The sequence below is a fragment of the Pseudophryne corroboree genome, chromosome 1 (genome assembly GCF_028390025.1).
Source record: "Pseudophryne corroboree isolate aPseCor3 chromosome 1, aPseCor3.hap2, whole genome shotgun sequence".
Lineage (NCBI taxonomy): Eukaryota > Metazoa > Chordata > Amphibia > Anura > Myobatrachidae > Pseudophryne > Pseudophryne corroboree.
In genome coordinates this window covers 150,835,030-150,856,083 of record NC_086444.1, presented here as the reverse complement: position 1 = coordinate 150,856,083, position 21,054 = coordinate 150,835,030, and the positions used below count along the sequence as shown (strand labels likewise).

The window sequence follows — 21,054 nt, the reverse complement described above, 5'->3', positions numbered from 1 at the left end:
CCCAGGGTAGTTACTGGTAAATATGACATGTAACCTGATACCAATGAAAGTTTGACTTATTAAATATTTATAAAAAGTAAGACACCCAATCAGAATATCTTCGCTGTAGCCTTCTTCTCTTTACTGACAAAGTATAAATAAGACCTACCTGAGTTTGTGGAGAGGCTCATGGAGGGCTTTTAAATTTCTCTCCTTCTCTCCCCTAAAGTACTGTACTTTTGAGGTAAATAGCGGGCAACATTTGGGGTCAGTTCAATTCAGAGTGAATTGAATAGTGCCGGGAGGGAGCTTCCTGAATCCATTAAATTCAGCGCAATGCTAAGTCGGAGAATGGCCGTACTAGCGGATTAAACAGGGTGTTTAGTTGCAAGAACAGGCATTCTCCGACCTAAGTGCCTCGCCGCAATGCTCTTTGCACGTCGCTAGGGCATAAAACAGCATTGCAGACCTAGCTTTGTCTGATTACTGTTTAGACCCCTGGAGTGGTACGAGAAGAAATCCTCTAGTCGGGGGTTAAAATCGTGCAGAATTGAATAGCTACGTGAGCTCCCTCCCGGCGCTATCCAATTCGCATTCAGTTGAATCGACCCTTTCTTTTTGTGGGAAATTGGACTTGCTTAGTGAATAACAACACAACATGAGTAGGGCATTCGCTCATGTAAGTGATTTTCTTTTATGGTTAAAAGTAAATGACACTTGTATAATAAAGCACATACAGGCTTAATGCTGTATATAGTAACATATGCGGATAGGAAATATCCAGCTACATTCACTGAAACCTTTGGTTCCCGTGTATAGATTTCCAGGCTACCTCTGCACTTGGGTTGCAGAACGGAGCACTTTCAGAGACATGTTCTCTCTGTGGAGAGACTCATTCTATGGGACAACAGGTCAATGGATGAAATGTGTCAATCTTCCTAAAGAGTGGAGAAGTTGCCCATAGCAACCAGTCAGCATGTACTTTATAAATGCTAGCTAAAAGCTGATCAGTTTCTACGAGTAACTTGGCCGCTCTTCAGAAGGTTTTATATGTTTTCCCTTATGTGTAGGTGAAGGTGTTTTTGTTATTAGCTTATTCTATGGGTGAATATTAAGAACTCATTCATGTTAAACAGAGAAGGGCGAGAGTGATTTTGCATCCACTGGTGGCAGCGCTGTAGTGGAATGTCTCTAAACATCTTTAAAGAAATTCCTTAAAAAAAAAAAAAGTAATAATTATTTCAACTAGACCCAAGTATGTGTGTGTGTATATGTATGTGTGTGTATGTGTATATATATGTATATATATATATATATATATATATATTCACACAAAGTGACATTTTTCTCTTTCTTCCAGTGAGGTATAAAATGATGTCAGTACATGGATAATAGTTATTGCACAGTTAGAGGCAGGATGTAGAGAGCCTCTCTGGGTCTCATCCTCCTATATGGAAACCCCGGTAGTGACATCAGGAGGTGGAAATCTAGAACATGCTTTATGGCTTTGCAGCAGGGACTGATAAGACTGAATGGAAAGAGAGAAAATGTGGATATGCAGGATATGTTTGCTCTATGTCGGTATTATTATCCTTTATATGGCGCCACAAGGGATCCGCAACGCCCATTACACAGTACATAATCAAATGAGCAAACAAGAAAACAGCATTTACAGTACAAGACAATATAGGACAGGTATGAAAAACTCGGGTGTTAGGTGCCATCAAAGGGAGTATGGAGTATAAGATAGTGTAAGTAAGAAAAGGAAAGGCACATGAGTAGTCGCAAGACCGGTCTGTTATTGGATTCTGCAACAGATGGAGGTTAGTTTGGTGGAATATGATCATAATCCAGACAAGTGCAGGTATTTGTTTTATGCTACTATGGCAAACACTCCCCAGTTGTTCTGACTAGAGGATATCACACTAAAAGCCTCGTATTATTAGAGTAATGGCGAGATTGGCTCTCTTCTGTTGACAAATGTTTATTGGGCCGTGATTTTCTCATATAGACAAATAGACCAAAGCGAAAAGGCAATTAACACTCTCCACGTTTTTTTTTTTTTGCATGAACGTCAAAGATAGCATTTTTCTTCTGTATTCCATCTTGTTTATGCATTAGTTTTGTAGAGCCAGTTGATTATGCTAATTGATGGTTCCTTCGTAAATTCTGGGTTCTAAAGTTTAGTTTTTTGTTATAGTCCTCCTTCTGACCTTGCACTCTTGTATTATCAGAAAGGGCTGTCTGCTATTTCCTTACGTAAAGTTAGCCCACCTTCTGAGTTCTGCACATACACCCAGAGATTGCACATATAATCTATGTGTGATATAGCTCCTCTTTGCTAATCCAGGTGCTGGGCCATGTGATCGGTATCTGACCTATCTGTGTGTTCCTCTGTTTCTGGAGCAGCTGATTTCCTTACATAATGGCCAACTCCATTGTATGTTTTGTTCCTAGTCAGATAAATAACAATATCCATTAGGATCAGATTGTGGTCTCACCTGTTTCTAGGGAATACGTACTATTTACCAGCGGACGGGATGCCGGCTGTCAAGATCCCAACAGCGGCATCCCACTCGCCAGAATGCCGACTGCGGGGCGAGTGCTGAGTACCCTTGCGTGCTTGGTGGCCCACTGCGCTCACCACAGGGTCTATTCTCTATGGGTGTTGTGGACACCGAGTGGGAATAGCCTCTGTGCGCGGGTTTCTGGCTGTCAGCATTGTTGGCTGTTGGGATCCTGACCGCCGTGATCCCGACAGCCGGCAAATTGATTGCAGCACGTTTCTAGGTATAACCGATTCCTATTGAAGTGATTTATTTTATTTTGGCATATTGATCCTTACAAATAGGGAATCAAAGCAGCACTACCGGGAGCCCTCACCCATTCATACTCCTACTGATGCCATGCCTCTACTACCTAATTACAGTATGCTGACAAACGTAAAAAAAATTTTATTCCATTACTTGTCATTAGTGCTTTTGGCTATCTACGGAGACAATTCAGATATATAACTGGACCCAGCCATGCCATATCGACCCTCGCTTTAGACAGGGCAAAATGCTTCCGGCGCCCAGAAGCACCCCGTCCAAAGCATCGGGCTCAACAAGAAAGATGTGCAAAAAGCACATTTCTGCTCGCCCCCTCATGAGGAGGAAAGCAGAAATAGTGGGATGCATGACTGATCGGACCAGCAATTCAAATGCTCTGTTGGGCGCCCCCAAAGCATTGGGTACCCTGCACCACGGAACTCTACTTGACTGCACATACTGCAAGCACCCATTATTTCTGCTCGCCCACTCCTGAGGAGGTGAGCAGAAATGTGTGAAACGCCAGGCTTTTTGCACGTTGTTCTTGTCACGCCCAATACTGTAGATGGGTTTAGCCACTTTGCATGGCTAAACCTGGTACTTCTGGGTATGACTACAACAAGCAATGGGTCCCCAGTGCTGGAACAGATATTTGAATATTACCTACAGTGATGGGCGATATGCCGCAGCGGGGTGCAATACATCATTTGAATCTCCCCATTAATCAGTAGTATATCTCTCCACCTCTCCAGGAAAAAAACTAATACTTTTTGTATTTTTATTTAAGCCGCATTATTCAGTTTAGGAAAAAAACTACAGCAAGACGTGTACTAGAATGATGAGTTGTGCTGTTGATAAAAATGGCTGTGTGTATGTGGTAGAGAAATCAGACTGCAAGCTCCAAGGGTTCAGAGACTGCTGTGAACATCATTACAAAAGTAGGGTGTGCAGTCTAGAGCCACGCTCCTTGCATACTGCTGTGAACATGTACGGACTCTTTAACAGTAACAACCCAAATAAGTGAGGACACCTCTAAATTGATGCACTCTTTTGATGAAATAGCCAAACTTTGTTAACGGAAGATTGTGGCTTTTGTGTGAGAGCAGTTGTTACACTATGTGCAGCAGCGTAGCATGGGGAATTACTGCGACAAGATGCCGCCTTCTCCAACACAACGATCACACAAGCATTCATCTTAAAGCCTTACGTGTGCTAATGGTGACCAGGCCACTGCCGATGATGAAGGCAGATCATATAAGTATTAATAGGAGTCCAGAACTGATCATTCATGAGGATGAAACACAGGATGCTGTAGGTCCGTCATTACCATGTTGCAAATATCCGTAAAAGACACCATTTGATTGAAAACCTGCTTGAGCCAAGTTACAAGTGGAACAAGGGGACATGTTTGGCCAGATCCGAACGATACAGCTGCTTTGTGTATTGTCAAGTAACTTGTGAAAACTCTTCAGTCATTTTCATAGCAAGGAAAAGAGGTCAGAGAAAACGTGTACAGGTGCGTTCACATGCGCCTCGTTTCTGTGTAGACGGAATCGTGCCAGGTTTTTTTCTGTCTTATGGATACAGAGCCATCTAGTTCTACCACTTGCAGCTGTGGACTGGATCTCCCAAATATAACTGCACATACATGCAGGGATGTGAAGTGTGAAGCAGTCTTGCGTGACCCTCCTCCAGCACTGTACACAGCTCTGTGTGGCACTCATTATCTGATGGCACGTGATGCTAGAGGATTATTCTGTGTCATCTGGTATTCTTATCAAAGATCACAATTAAGAGGTCAGATAACGGTGTGCACGGGTAAACAAGCTGTACCCTCCTGTAGGCAGAGCAGTAAGATGTTATACACCGCTATGCAGAACAGAGACAATGGGAGCTTCATCCAGTCATAACCAGAGAGAAGGAGGCGCACTGCCTATGGTATGTGTCATTTATATCATCCATCTCCCTGCTGCACGGCTGTCAGACTTTCTGCATCTCAACTGATGTGACTTTAATCATCACATGACGGCAAGTAATCTGCTAAATTCTGAGTCTGTACAGATGACTACTTCTGGAGTGCGCAATGTCCGCGGAAATAAGATTATACTTTTCCCAGTTATTATATCACATAAATGTTCTGAAGCCTTTTATCTGTTTTGTTGTTCTCTTCTTTATTATATTGGTTGTGAATAGAATTGTTGTGTTTTTTGGGAGACATAAAACTTTCCATGAGCTTGCCAGCAGATAATGAGTAACCTAATACTAAGGAGCTTTTCTCTGGTGAGTGTGCTGTTCAGAACAGGTCTAGTTGTTGCTTTATAACAGAGTTTGTTGGTCCCAAATCATGTAGACCATGAACCTTCACCCTGGAAATTAGTCTCTCCATCCTCTCCATGCAGAATGCCCCCTCTCCCCATCCTCTCCATGCAGAATGCCCCCTCTCCCCATCCTCTCCATGCAGAATGCCCCCTCTCTCCCCATCCTCTCCGTGCAGAATGCCCCCTCTCTCTCCCCATCCTCTCCGTGCAGAATGCCCCCTCTCTCTCCCCATCCTCTCCGTGCAGAATGCCCCCTCTCTCTCCCCATCCTCTCCATGCAGAATGCCCCCTCTCTCCCCATCCTCTCCGTGCAGAATGCCCCCTCTCCCCATCCTCTCCATGCAGAATGCCCCCTCTCTCTCCCCATCCTCTCCATGCAGAATGCCCCCTCTCTCTCCCCATCATCTCCATGCAGAATGCCCCCTCTCTCTCCCCATCCTCTCCATGCAGAATGCCCCCTCTCTCTCTCCATCCTCTCCATGCAGAATGCCCCCTCTCTCTCTCCATCCTCTCCATGCAGAATGCCCCCTCTCTCTCCCCATCTTCTCCATGCAGAATGCCCCCTCTCTCTCTCTCTCTCTCTCTCTCTCTCTCTCTCTCCATCCTCTCCATGCAGAATGCCCCCTCTCTCTCCCCATCCTCTCCATGCAGAATGCCCCCTCTCTCTCCCCATCCTCTCCATGCAGAATGCCCCCTCTCTCCCCATCCTCTCCATGCAGAATGCCCCCTCTCTCTCTCCATCCTCTCCATGCAGAATGCCCCCTCTCTCTCCCCATCTTCTCCATGCAGAATGCCCCCTCTCTCTCTCTCTCTCTCTCCATCCTCTCCATGCAGAATGCCCCCTCTCTCTCCCCATCTTCTCCATGCAGAATGCCCCCTCTCTCTCCCCATCCTCTCCATGCAGAATGCCCCCTCTCTCTCCATCCTCTCCATGCAGAATGCCCCCTCTCTCTCCCCATCCTCTCCATGCAGAATGCCCCCTCTCTCTCCCCATCCTCTCTATGCAGAATGTCCCCTCTCTCCCCATCCTCTCCATGCAGAATGCCCCCTCTCTCCCCATCCTCTCCATGCAGAATGCCCCCTCTCCCCATCCTCTCCATGCAGAATGCCCCCTCTCCCCATCCTCTCCATGCAGAATGCCCCCTCTCTCTCCCCATCCTCTCCATGCAGAATGCCCCCTCTCTCTCCCCATCCTCTCTATGCAGAATGCCCCCTCTCTCTCCCCATCCTCTCCATGCAGAATGCCCCCTCTCTCTCCCCATCCTCTCCATGCAGAATGCCCCCTCTCTCTCCCCATCCTCTCCATGCAGAATGCCCCCTCTCTCTCCCCATCCTCTCCATGCAGAATGCCCCCTCTCTCTCTCCATCCTCTCCATGCAGAATGCCCCCTCTCTCTCTCCATCCTCTCCATGCAGAATGCCCCCTCTCTCTCTCCATCCTCTCCATGCAGAATGCCCCCTCTCTCTCCCCATCCTCTCCATGCAGAATGCCCCCTCTCTCTCCATCCTCTCCATGCAGAATGGGTGTGGTATGGAAGGTAGATAGTAAGTAGGTCGACAGGGTGTCTAGGTCGACATGAGTTTTGTATGGGTTTTTTTGGTGTCGTTTTCTTCGTAGAGTGACCGGGAACCCCAATTAGTGCACCGTGTCCCCTCGCATGGCTAGCTTCGCTCGCCATGCTTCGGGCAAGGTGCCTTGCTTCGCTCGGCACAGATTACCGTTCCAATCGTAGTCCACGTTGATCGTTAAGTATGAAAAGGTTAAAAAAAAAGAAAAACATTGTGAAAACTCATGTTGACCTGTCGACCTAGTACATGTCGACCTAAAGACCCTGTCGACCTAGTGACTGTCGACTTATAGACCGGATCCCATGCAGAATGCCCCCTCTCTCTCCCCATCCTCTCCGTGCAGAATGCCCCCTCTCTCTCCCCATCCTCTCCGTGCAGAATGCCCCCTCTCTCTCCATCCTCTCCGTGCAGAATGCCCCCTCTCTCTCCCCATCCTCTCCGTGCAGAATGCCCCCTCTCACCCCGTGCAGAATCCCCCCTCTCTCACCCCGTGCAGAATGCCCCCTCTCTCCCCATCCTCTCTCCGTGCAGAGTGCCCCCTCTCTCCCCATCCTCTCTCCGTGCAGAGTGCCCCCTCTCTCCCCATCCTCTCTCCGTGCAGAGTGCCCCCTCTCTCTCCATCCTCTCTCCGTGCAGAGTGCCCCCTCTCTCCCCATCCTCTCTCCGTGCAGAGTGCCCCCTCTCTCCCCATCCTCTCTCCGTGCAGAGTGCCCCCTCTCTCCCCATCCTCTCTCCGTGCAGAGTGCCCCCTCTCTCCCCATCCTCTCTCCGTGCAGAGTGCCCCCTCTCTCCCCATCCTCTCTCCGTGCAGAGTGCCCCCTCTCTCCCCATCCTCTCTCCGTGCAGAGTGCCCCCTCTCTCCCCATCCTCTCTCCGTGCAGAGTGCCCCCTCTCTCTCCATCCTCTCTCCGTGCAGAGTGCCCCCTCTCTCTCCATCCTCTCTCCGTGCAGAGTGCCCCCTCTCTCTCCATCCTCTCTCCGTGCAGAGTGCCCCCTCTCTCTCCATCCTCTCTCCGTGCAGAGTGCCCCCTCCCTCCCCATCCTCTCTCCGTGCAGAGTGCCCCCTCTCTCCCCATCCTCTCTCCGTGCAGAATGCCCCCTCTCTCCCCATCCTCTCTCCGTGCAGAGTGCCCCCTCTCTCTCCCTATCCTCTCTCCGTGCAGAGTGCCCCCTCTCTCCCCATCCTCTCTCCGTGCAGAGTGCCCCCTCTCTCTCCCTATCCTCTCTCCGTGCAGAATGCCCCCTCTCTCCCCATCCTCTCTCCGTGCAGAATGCCCCCTCTCTCCCCATCCTCTCTCCGTGCAGAGTGCCCCCTCTCTCTCCCTATCCTCTCTCCGTGCAGAGTGCCCCCTCTCTCCCCATCCTCTCTCCGTGCAGAATGCCCCCTCTCTCCCCATCCTCTCTCCGTGCAGAGTGCCCCCTCTCTCTCCATCCTCTCTCCGTGCAGAGTGCCCCCTCTCTCTCCATCCTCTCTCCGTGCAGAGTGCCCCCTCCCTCCCCATCCTCTCTCCGTGCAGAGTGCCCCCTCTCTCCCCATCCTCTCTCCGTGCAGAATGCCCCCTCCCTCCCCATCCTCTCTCCGTGCAGAGTGCCCCCTCTCTCTCCCTATCCTCTCTCCGTGCAGAATGCCCCCTCTCTCCCCATCCTCTCTCCGTGCAGAATGCCCCCTCTCTCCCCATCCTCTCTCCGTGCAGAATGCCCCCTCTCTCCCCATCCTCTCTCCGTGCAGAATGCCCCCTCTCTCTCCCCCCATGCAGAATGCCCCTTCTGTCCCCATCCTCTTGCCTCAATTCTATGACAGTTGAATAGTGCCAGGATGTCTTGGCATGTGTAGCTGGCATGCCCCCAGAGCCCACCATGAGGCACCTCTGCATCCACTGCTTCATTCATCTCGAATACTAGTACCGTTTTCAGATTTCCCCACGCCCTCTATCCTATAACATGCCAACAACTGTGGCCACACTATGCACAGGTGCCACCCGACGCAAAGAATCTAAAATATCCGCTAGGCACCCCTCCATCTACTGGGACTGGGGACCTGTAATGGCTGCCGGCTTCCAGACAAAGTGGAGAATCTACAAATCTAACACCAGTGTTTTGTTTGGGGCTGCACACTCCTACTATTGTGAGCTGTCAGTCTGTCGGCAAAGAACACACACACTGTACAATGCGCAGAATATCTGTCCAGCGCTGATCGAATTGCGCAGATATGTTTGAAGATTTCAGCATGACCGATCAGCGCCGATCTCTGGTTGATCTGACAGATAATTGTAGCTTGTATGCCCAGTCTAAGTTGACATGGAATTGTGGACTATGTTGAGTTGTGTGTACGCAGAGATTTGTATGATTTCAGATGTATCTCTTGCACCAGGTCAGGACTGGAGCAATAACATGCTGATGATGACCGCTATTTCTACAAGCAGATTGGACGGTGCCTTTACATAGCTGCGTAGAGCTTGGCATACGGGTCTATATCTAATTCTGTGCATACAATGCAAGTATCCGCTCCCAATGGTTTGTTCTAGTAGTGTTCCCGCTAGGATGCGGGCAGGACGCAGAGATAATATGGTCGCGTGTGGCCATCCAGGAAGGGACGGCATCACTATTTGGGGTGGTGCAGCCCTGCCAGCATCACAGATGGGGGTCGTGCCCAGCCGTTTTGCCAATCTGGGAAGATTATGACTTGTATCTCCAAGTCTCACTATAAGCTGCTATGTGTATAGACTCGCATTGTGCCAAGCACAGCAGTTCACAGAGACGAGCATGGAAATCTGAACTTTAGTAACGAGTTGCTACACAAATGACACTTGAGCAGCCTGTGACTGTGCATAGAAAATGACACCGAGCCAGTGACCCATTCCTGCATAGACACAATAGGGACAGTCCTACAGACTGTATCACAATGTACGCATACCATTGTACGAGTTCCTTTTTAGATAGTACATATGACATTTCCTTTCCTACCCCTTCAAAAACATATGTACAGACAGAACGGTGGATAAGCAATAAATGGGAATGCATATGGGTGACCCGCTGATGGCATGCTGGCTGTCACTATAACGACAGCGACATCGAGTGCTCTTGCCGCGCTTCGGACCCGGTGGCGTGCTGTAGGTGAAGGTGGGGGGGGCTTGGTGGCTGCCTGCGGGGCAGCTGTAGTTACTGGGTTTTCTCCAGTGCCGCACGTTCTATATCTCTAGATTACTGTGATAACTTTGCATGCTGCTACCTGTTGCAGAGATGCTGCTTAGTGCAAGACACTCCACATGGGAGTGTATTTGGAGAAACGTTGTGCAAGTTTAGTTGAATATTGTCAAAATAACCTGACATTGCCTTGTGTAGTATCTTACTAAGGCTTGGTACACACTAGAAAGAGCTATCGTTTGTTTGAGTGCCGAACAAAATATTGGTAGCGGGTCAGTGTGTACATTCGATATGTCTGTGAATGTAGTCGTACACCGACATATCGCGTCGGACCTGCAGCACAGCTGATGAAAGATATATCCGTGTACAGTATATACATGTGTGTACAGGCAGCCTGCTGACTGCCTGTACTCTGGCTGCAGCGCCTGCCGACACTGACACAACAACTGGACGGGCATATTTAAATGCCTGCCCAGTTATGATGTCTGGCTCGTCATATTGAACGGCTGATTGGTAAGGGGTATAACTTACTTAATCGGGCGCTCGGTCAGCGTGACGGCCAGTCGGCCGCTTTGTCTTTCAAGTGTGTACCCAGCCTAAGAATTGTACTTACTCATAATAATCTGACCATTGTATGTGTTCAGGCTGGAATATCTTTTCTTCTCCTATATAGATCTGGGATTATTGCAATCATACGTGTTTTCAAAATAGTTTGGTGAAATGAGGACTGATAACACAGGATTGGCGGGCATGAGTCTATTGTTTTACATTAGATGACTGTTCTCATCAGAGTTTCCTTGTTAACCCCAGTGGTATTACATAGTTGGGCGCTGTGTGTGCAGCCATCAGGTGCCTGGATCCTAAATCAAATAACATCTGCGCCGCGTGCTGAAAGCAGAGTCTTCTCACGCAGCTGAGCTGCCATCATATATGGAGGTCTACATAACTCGCCAAAAGGAAAGCGGCTCCTAACAGGATGTGTAGAGTTAATGGATGGTTAAAATACAAATAAGCTAAAAAATAGTAGTAGTAATAATAACCTGTATCATTTAAACTGTAATTACTGTTGAGCTGCCTTGCAGGTACTGTCATTACTGCATCAGTGTCTGGTATGGAAGATGGAATTACTCTACCTGTGGGCAGATGGTTTTTAAACTCCGGTTACAGCCCCATGTTTAGATGGCATGCTTAAGATGCAGGCTGACGATGGCAGGCCTGATCATTCAGCTTCCATATTCTGTTCAGTTATCCATGGAGATGGTTAATGTGACAAAGTACTGAAACCTTTTACCCTTCTTTACAGGATCCTTCCGTTACACAGGTGACCAGAAATGTACCCCCCGGGCTAGAAGAGTATAACCCTTTCTCCGATTCCAAAACCGTACGTTCCTACATTCTCCCTGACTAATGGTACAGATGTGTAATCATACAGAAAGCCTCAATACACCATGTGATGCAAGATGCCTGGCATGAGTGAGCTGCCATGTACCTGTGCCACACTGCTAGTGCCTGGCATCTTTTTCACGTCTGTTTCTTTGAAAATGTTTTCTTAATAGCAATGCTGGTGCGATTAGGACGCACCAGGAGACTACGCATATCCATATAGAGGCGACACTTTTCTCTGAGTGTGACTGAGTCTGTATACGAAGCACATTGGAACTTGAAGTGGAAAGAAAGCCACAGCTGCTGCATTGTAGCACTTCGTATACAGATTCAGGCTCGGTCACGCACAGATATACAAGTATTGCATTTTTTGCCATTAATCATTACAGTCTCCTGGCACGTCCTAGTCACATTTTCGGTTAAAAAGACATGAATAAGACACCTATCAAAGTCGCACGGGACCTGGAGCACCGGGAGGGACCTGTTTGATGCGACTGCAGCAATAATGGGCCTAATTCACACCTGATGGCAGCAGAGAAATTTTAGATTTGGGTGGGTTATATTGTTTCTGTGCAGGGTAAATACTGGCTGCTTTATTTTTACACTGCAATTTAGATTTCAGTTTGAACACACCCCATACAATCTAACGGGCCCTAAACACTAAAGGGCCCCATACACTAGTACGATTTTACACGATTTCATACAATTCCGATATATCCGTCTGATATAGTGTATGAAATTGTGTACAGTCGTATGTGTTTTAGATCGTATCCTATCTGATGCGCGTCCCTGTGGCTGTCGGATAGGATCCCCTAGGTCACTGGTGCTGCACTAATGATATATCGGAATTGGATGGAATCGGATGGAAAAAGTGTTTTTTGTGCATGTGATATATCGCATGTGATGTATCACAGGGAAGTTTGACTGGCATTCTCAGGACACTCCCAGCCCCCGTAGCCCTCTATTCAGCCCATCAGATATATCTCATGGTACAATTGTATGCCGTACGATATATTGCATGCGATGTATAGCGGCTTCATCAATCGCATGCGCTATATCTTATGCAAAAAATAGCACAAAAGTACCAAATCGTATGGAATCACTCCAGGGATAGTTCTGGGGGGAGTTCAAGGGAAATGACATCCGACTTCAGCCTCAGTCATATCGTTGTAGTGTATGGGGCCCTTTAAAGATCTAACTGAACGATATGAACGTTCTCGTTCATTAATAAAAGAGAACTCGTTCATATCTTTCAGTGTGTAGGCACCAATGATGAATGATGCGCGGCCCCGCGCTCGTTCATCGTTGGTGTCGGCTCGTTTATACATGCAGGCCAATATGGACAATCTCGTCCATATTAGCATGCAGGGCTATATTTTGCTGTGAAATGTGTCTGTTCCATATTACCCACTTTCTGATTTAGTTTTTGTTTGTTTTGCACTTAGCCTCCACCACCAAAAGTGAAAATGCCCACCGCCGCACCTAGCACACAGCCGGCTATAATGAAGCCAACAGAGGAGCCCCCAGCTTACACTCAGACTGCGAAAGTAAGTATACCTTCTTTTCTCCTTCATCCACTAGGGGCCACTGGAGTGTAGTTACAATGGGGAGATAGTAGGTGGTATTGGTAGCTGGCACTTTAAAAATTCTCACACTGTGGCTAGCTCCTCCCCTACTATCTCCCCTCCAAGCCAGTCTTAGTTAAGTGCCCGAGGTAGCTGGTTCACTTGGGTTTAGCTGAAGAATTTTCTTCTTTTTTCTTTATTATTTTATTTTTCTTACACACACTCACAGACTGGCAGCTCTGCCACTGCCAGTCTGCACCGTGGGAGCTGCCGGCGGGGTCCCATCGCAGCTGCGTGCGGCTAGGGATGGGCCCCGGCTGAGGGAGACACTGAGCTCTCCTGAGTTGGCGGACACCGCTGCGTGCGGCGCGTGTCGCGGCCACTCCATCCAGCAGAAGATTCCGGCAGCATGGCAGCGGTGAGTATCAAAAATGGTCGGACACCGCTGCGTGCGGCTTGTGTCGGGACCACCCCACCACAGAAGATTCCGGCTGGACGCCGCTGCGTGCGGCGTGTGTCGGGGCCGATCCACCAAGAACACAGTGGTGAGTGAAGTATACTTTATTTGTGGTGGCTATGTATGTTTTTAGAGCAATCTGTTTATTGTTGTACAACCCACTCCAGAAGGGCTCTCTGGGGCTGTAATGTACTTTATTGTATCCTTACCTGTCCTCCTCATGGAGAAACAGACAGGATGATTGGGGGAGGCTGAGTATGTGTTTATACAACCCTGACTGAAAAACGGGTGTGTGTCATTCTGATAACCCTCTGCTCCCCCAGCTCCCCGCACCCCCCGCACAGATCCCCACTCAGCGCGACTCACAGAGCCGGCACAGGGATCCCGCTCGAGCGCAAAGCAATGTTTAAATTTGGCGCCTTGTACGGAGGGGGCGGAGCTAAGTCCCGCTCTGTAGAGCGAGCTCAGCGCTCCCTGCTCCCAGGCGGCGACTCGCGCTCTGTTCAGCGCAACACTCCCCGGCGGCGGCTAGCAGATACAGGGCTCTACTAGCGCTGTATAGCGGGCTCAGCGCTCCCCGGCGGTGACTCGCAGGCCCAGCGGAGGGTACAGCTCGCTTCCCGCTTAGTTTTGCAATAAGGCGCCATAGCCGGGGGGCGGAGCTAACTCCTGCTCTGTACAGCGGGCTCAGCATTCTCCGCTCCCCGGCCACTGTTATAGTGTAATAGGCATTTATGTGAGTTTAATGCACATGGTGCTGGGGAGAATGTGATATAGTCAGAGTGGCTCAGCACTAATCCAGTTATCCACTATATAGATTTTATCGCATAGCCCAGAGGAGTTTCACTCTGGCGGCCATTTCCTCCCTGCACAGACCTGGCTTCATATTTGCAGTGTCTCCTATAGCCCAGTGGGCTAATCTTGCATACTCAGAGACAAATACAAATAAAGTCCCAGGTATATTAACAGTTAACCCGCTTTACTCAGTGGGCTCCCAGGTCTCCCCATCGCTAGGCAACAGCTCTGGGATTTGTAACTTTTCGATACTTCAGGCTGCTGAAATATAGATACATTCCTCCTGCAGTAGAGTCCTCTACCCAGCATTTTCCTACTTGCAAATCAGGGAACCTGCTCTATTACAGTAGCTGGGACTCAGCTCAATAATAATTAAAAGGATCTACTGTGCAGTATTTATTTACCTACGGTGTGTGTGTATATATACATATATAGTTATGTTTGTGCATGTATATATATAGATATATATATTTAGGTGCGTGTAGGTATGTATATAGATAAATCCATAAAATACCAGATATAGGGGATAAAAGCCTACGGCCACACCACCCTGAACACGCCCGATCTCGTCTGATCTCGGACACTAAGCAGGGTCAGGCCCGGTTAGTACTTGGATGGGAGACCGCCTGGGAACACCAGGTGCTGTAGGCTACTTCCGCAATGTTTTCTAATAACAACATCTTGCACATAACATTTTCCCCCATCTTTCTCACAGGCTGGTCACCATTTTGAAAAGCCAGCGGAACCTCAGAGAAACATCTGGTGCACCTTAATTAGCGGTACACTAAATACAGGGCGGGGTGTTGCCTTCCCTTTATTATTCCTTCTTGTCACTAGTTACTAATGCTATTTGTAATTGTGGAATGCGTGTAAGGCATCAGACAAATAGCGCTGCGGCTCAGTACGCTAGTAGCGGGTATCTGAACAGGGGTTTGAATCCAAACAAAACTTTAAGGAGAACTCCTATAGCCTAGGGCTAAGACTCCTGTCCCACAGCGCAGCGTTGCTGGTTCAGGTCTCCGCTGCTCCAGAAAGTTTATTTTAATCGTATCGGTCACTACACATTATAGTGCAGACCTTACGTAGGGCTCTGTTTATTTAACCCACCTTTTCTCCTTTCGTTTGTCTCTCCTGGGATAGTCGAAGAATTCCCTCTGAGGTGTGAGGTATGCGGCGGAGCCATCTGCTTCGCCCTCCACGCACCTGCACACCCCTGTTTGATCAATGATGCAGGTAATGTCACTATTATCCAGACAATAGCTCATCAGGTAAGCCCTTGGACTTTGGTTTCCAAGGTCACAGGATCAAATCACAGCGGGACCAAACACACCTTTCCAAAAATAAACTTTGCTAACATTCCATGCATTACTGATGTCTGTTTTCTGTGGATCTGAACCAGTGTCTCAGAATATACAGGTACATAATACAGCAGTTCATCTGATACTGCAGGTAAAGGAGGAGGACACGTCAAGTCCATCAGGGTTCCACGCCATTGACGAAAATGACAGCGACTGGTTCAGTTTCGGATGAGCTGGGCAGGCTCCGGTAGGCGGCCGACAGACACCCGAATACACAATATCAGGTATCAAACAAGGTTTGTTTTCCTATCTTTTCCCCGCAGATGGCAGGAGATGGTATCAGAACCTCTCTAAGGTATACACCTCTGTGTATCGCCGGTCCATCAAGCCGCCGTTTTCCTGAGGCAACCTTGCTCAGGGATCCATCGACATATGCGGCAGCATGGTTCTACCGTATCCGGAGCAGGTAGGTTGGGGAACAATTGTCCTCTAGGTTACAGGATGCTTCGCATCAGGATCAATTGATACTTTGATACAGGTCAGAATCACGATTCTGCTTTATGTTCCTTGGAGGTCTCCATGTCTACAGACTCGGACCCTGCATCTTCGCTTGGGCTGTCTTAACCCGACGACCTCTGGGGCTGCGACAGTGACAAGTAAACATGAAATCCTACGGGGCAGATGGTTCTGGGGAAGGAACTTTCTGCAGGATTTCTTGAACCAATGGAGGTAGGTCCACTTTGATTTCTCCTACTACTGCCCCAGCTCCAAGACAGACCTTTACTGGTCTTCCCTTTAGATTTTTTCGTGCCCTTTCAGGTTTTTGACTCCACACGGGTGATATCTTCGTCGCCAGGGGTTCTCAGGGTAAAAAGGCTGAAGCAGAGGTTCAACATCCTCAGTCCAGTCTGATTTTATGTCATCCTATACACCCATTACACCTGCAGGGTCCCAGGGTAGGCGCAGGTCGATGGGAGAAGGCTTGGGCGGTTACAACCGTCTCAGGAGTCCCTCGGCATGGGTCGGCTGATTTACGATGACAAGAGAGTCATACTGCAGGCTGCGCTCCATAGGTTTCTAACCGCAAAGGGTGTTGATCCCTGTTTTACACATATCATTTGAATTAGGACAGTTCTCAGGCCTTTGTTTTCTTTTCACGTTCCGAAGCCAAGTGGCTCGGACAGGCCTATTCTGGCCTTACAATCCTTTTAGTCTGTGATTGCTAGTTTAAACAAGAAAGGGAGTTTTACGTGTCCCTTGTCTTCAGAGATGCCTGTTTACTGATTTCCGTTGGACAGGCTTTTCTCAGATTCCCCCTTAACAGGATTCTCATTTTCACTGTAAGTCCTTTACTCTTCTCTCTTCCGCTCCCACAGAGTTTAGGAAGATAACAGAATAACTCTTTTTCAAGGGCAGTGGGTGACGTTGGTTCCCTAATGGGACAATTTACTGCTACTATCCCACTCTGTACATTAGGTGGCTTCTGAATATCCGGAGGATCCACGAGCTTCTGATTCGACACAGATCCAATTTATGCTCCGCATAGACGTTTCTCAACACGGTCCGTCAGAGGTTTTTTTCATTCCTCGGCACCAGAGACTCTATTTCTTCAGTCAAGTTGCGACGTAATGAGTGGTCGCCTCCATTCCTCTCGGAACGTGGGACAACAATCTTGTTTCCAGATCAAGCCACCAGGTCAGACTCCTGGGTGAGGGAACATGCCCCGGAGTTTTGTCAGCTGGTCCGCTGTGGGCGGAGATTTCGGATCGACCTCAGGGCGTTCTGACTGACTCTTTAACCCTTTATTACTCTCGGACGGCAGTAGCCGTGGAGGCCCTCAGGGCTCCGGGGAGTTTTCTGGTTATTCTATCCTGCCTCCTTTTCTATTTCTACTTCATGTTCAGTAACACAGGAGGGGATTATGCGTGCTAGTCCTCTCGGTGGCGCTGGTTGGGCCACGCATGACTTGAAGATACAGATACGCCTGTTGTCAGTAGAGGAGCCTTGGCTCCTACCTCGACTGGACTGTCTACTTCAACAGGCTCCTTTTTTTTTTCTCCTTGTTCAATTTTACACTGGTTTCGGTTACCCGTGTGACTGTTCACGAGACCTCAGAAGGGAGGAGTTCCCTAGTTCGGTTAGGCCTACTGGGCTCCGATTTCAGAAGTCTATTACCTCTTCTCGCTTTTGCCACTTTGGGAAAACTTTATGGAACATAATGAAGATAAAAGGGGGTTTTTCCCCCTTCTTCCAGTTACCATTCATCTTTGGTTTCTCTGGGAGGTTTTTTGCTCCGCTGCGCTTCAAACCACACTGACCGGAATTTTAGGTCTCTGCCTTTTTCGCTTTTCTTCCAAATGAGATTAGCCTAGCGGCCGTAAGTTCGGCCTCTTGTTCAGGGAGTACTCTATTGGCAACTCCCCGGGCTCGGCTTCGGCCTCAGCGGTCGTTTCTTCCAGAGGGGAGGTCCATTTTTCATATAAATCTGACACTAGTGGTTTTCAATCCTCTCTGAATGTTGTCAGGGCTCGTCAACTCTCTCTACAGAGGTCTCAGGCTATTCGATGAAGTGTTTTTTCTTCTTTGCTCTGGACGATGCTCCCGTACTAAATAGCCGGGGCCCCAGCATATGCTGGACAGTTGGATACATCTGATCATCAGACAGTCTTCTTGGCGGTTACTAGGGAACCTCCGTTTTCCAATTCAGCGCGCTTTACGCGCATTGTAAGACCTTCGTGGGCAGCCGCCCGCGGGGTCTCCATGAATATTTTGTCGGGCGGCTACTTGGTCAAACCGACATTCGTTTTGTCAAATTCTACAAGTTTGACACTTTTACGGCCTCTGCATCACTGTTTGGCCGAGCAGTTTTTACAGGACTCTCAGCGCTTTCCCACCCGTTTTTTGGGAGCTCTGGGACGTCCCCATTGTAACTACACTCCAGTGGCCCCTAGTGGATGAAGGAGAAATCAGGATTTTGGTACTTACCGATAAATCCCTTTCTCCGATTCCACAGGGGCCACTGGACGCCCGCCCAGCGCTGTTTCTCCTGATTTTTGTTTGATTAACGATTGCAGATCACCATATGACTGCTTGTTGGGTTCAGGCTAGCCTGGTTTTTTGTCAGGTTCTGTTCCAGGTTTAGTTTGTGTTCGCCTGGTTTACAGGGCGTCGTTAACCTCCTCTACCTTACGGTTTGTTTATTACAGCTCTCCTCGGGCACAGTTTAACGTAGACTGGCTTGGAGGGGAGATAGTAGGGGAGGAGCTAGCCACAGTGTGAGAATTTTTAAAGTGCCAGCTACCAATACCACCTACTATCTCCCCATTGTAACTACACTCCAGTGGCCCCTGTGGAATCGGAGAAAGGGATTTATCGGTAAGTACCAAAATCCTGATATTGTCGCTGTATAAGAGGTGCGTCTCCCTCTCCGATGTAAGTAATATTGCGGTTGTTGTCATCCCTATGCTTTCTCCTAAGGAACATGTTCTAGCCCAGGCTGAGCTCCTGAAGCGCCAGGAAGAGCTGGAAAGGAAAGCAGCAGAACTGGACCGCAGGGAGCGGGAAATTCAAAGCCTGAACCAGCCTGGAGGTGAGTGTGAAAGATCATATAATGTGTACTTTGGTAGAACTATTCTATTATTATTATTATTATTATTATTATTATTACATTTTATTTATAAGGCGCCACATGTGTTTCGCAGCGCCGTACAAAGGACAGTACAGGGAGACAAAACATAGCATTACAGTAAATAAATAACAGAAATAGATTACAGGTAACAGAGCACCACACGTTCTCAAGACATAATACAGCTAAGATGTAAGTATTGATGGAGTGATCATCGTACTACTAGAGGCTGGTGGCCATAGATGGAGATGAGCCTTTACTAGCAGGATAAAGATGGTCGTTGAGTAGGGGAGAGCTGCGAGTGAAATTTGTCGAGACGAGGGCTTAGATAACAAGAGGAAAGAGGGCCCTGCTCTGAAGAGCTAACAATCTAGTGGGGAGGGGCGACAGACAGATGACAAGAGGTGCAGGCAAGTGGGAGGTAGCCTGATGGCAGTATGCAAGCAAAGCTGAGATGTTCACGGCATGAGGCAGGGGGGTGGAGGCGCGGCTTCAGCACTGGGTTATGCACCGGGAGGGTATGCTTTGATGAATAGGTGGGTTTTTAGTGCCTGTTTGAAGCTTTGCAAGGTTGGGGAGAGTCTAATGGAGCGGGGGAGTGCGTTCCACTGAAGGGGTGCAGCACGGGCAAAATCCTGAACTCGTGCATGGGAAGCAGTGACCAGGGCGGTGGAGAGGCGACGGTCATTAGTCGACCGTAGGGGGCGGGAGGGAGTATGAAAGGAAAGGAGGTTGGAGATGTAGGGAGCACTGGAATTAGAGATAGCCTTGTATGTGAGGGTGAGGAGTTGGAAGAGGATTCTGTAGGGGAATGGGAGCCAGTGTAGATTTTGTTGAAGGGGAGTGGCAGATGTGGTGCGGCGGGAGAGGAAGATAAGCCTAGCTGCGGAGTTCAGGACAGATTGGAGGGGAGCAAGATGGGAGCAAGCGAGGCCAGTGAGGAGAACATTGCAGTAGTCAAGTCGTGAGATGACCAGTGAGTGGATGATGAGTTTAGTTGCACTCTGGGAGAGATATGGCCTGATACGAGCAATGTTGCGTAGCTGGAAACGACAGGATTGTGCCAGAGCTTGGATGCGGGGTGCAAAGGAGAGGGAGGAGTCAAGAGTGACTACCAAGCAGCGGAGTTGGGGAACGGGGGAGATGGTGTTGTTGTCAACAATGATGGAGATATTGTTCGTGGGTGTTGCTCTGGATGGGGGGGAAGATGATGAGTTCAGTTTTGTCCATGTTGAGCTTTAGAGAGCGTTCAGACATCCAGGAGGAGATTGCGGAGAGGCAGCTGGAAACCTGAGAGAGGACAGATCAGGAGAGGAGAGGTAGAGTTGTGTGTCATCAGCATAGAGGTGGTATTGAAGGTCAAATGAGTTAATGAGCGCACCCAGGGAAGAGGTGTACAGGGAGAACAGAAGGGATACAAGGACAGAACCCTGAGGGACACCAACAGGAAGGATGGAAGGGTGTGAGGTGGTGCTGGAGGCAGACACAGAGAAGGAGCGGTTAGTGAGGTAAGCAGAAAACCAGTCAAGGACAGTGCTAGAGAGGCCAGCGTTTTGGAGTGTGTGGAGGAGGAGAGGATGATCTACGTTGTCAAAGGCAGCAGAGAGGTCCAGAAGGATGAGCAGAGAGAAGTGGCCCCTGGATTTGGCCGAAAGCAGGTCATTGGTGACTTTCTACAACCAAGTGGTAGTCTCTAGCATGGTTTCCACACACGTCATGCATACTGTAGCTATCAGAAGTGAAGCTACGTGAGATAATGTGATTCTGCTGCCCACAGTAGACCTCCTGTACTATAAAGTACTTCTATAGAAGGATGCTGCAGCCACTTTCAGCCAAACAATCACCTGCAGTCCGCTACACAGCAAAAATACCAAAAGGGGATTAAATGATGGCAAAGGTTTCTTTCTTTGATACATTGGCTGTATGGCTTTGGAGAGTTGTAAAACATTGGAGTTTATAATGTATTATATTGTGGGAAATGGTTAAAAACATAAGATCCCTGATTTCTCTGACGTCCTAGTGGATGCTGGGAACTCCGTAAGGACCATGGGGAATAGCGGCTCCGCAGGAGATTGGGCACAAAAGTAAAGCTTTAGGACTACCTGGTGTGCA

General features: G+C 48.6%; 1 protein-coding gene and 1 non-coding gene across 2 annotated transcripts in view; both read left to right on the top strand.

The window, feature by feature from the left end:
• The window catches only part of SCAMP1 (secretory carrier membrane protein 1), an 85,070-nt gene that overhangs the window by 8,569 nt on the left and 55,447 nt on the right, over positions 1-21,054 (top strand). The window contains exons 2-4 of the mRNA XM_063963634.1: positions 11,123-11,200; positions 12,648-12,749; positions 18,795-18,906. Of these exons, the coding sequence (XP_063819704.1) occupies positions 11,123-11,200; positions 12,648-12,749; positions 18,795-18,906 (292 nt within the window). The remainder of the gene's footprint in view (positions 1-11,122; positions 11,201-12,647; positions 12,750-18,794; positions 18,907-21,054) is intronic.
• On the top strand, positions 14,552-14,670 carry LOC134954298 (5S ribosomal RNA). The gene has a single exon (XR_010185853.1). It is a non-coding gene; the product is annotated as a 5S ribosomal RNA (ribosomal RNA).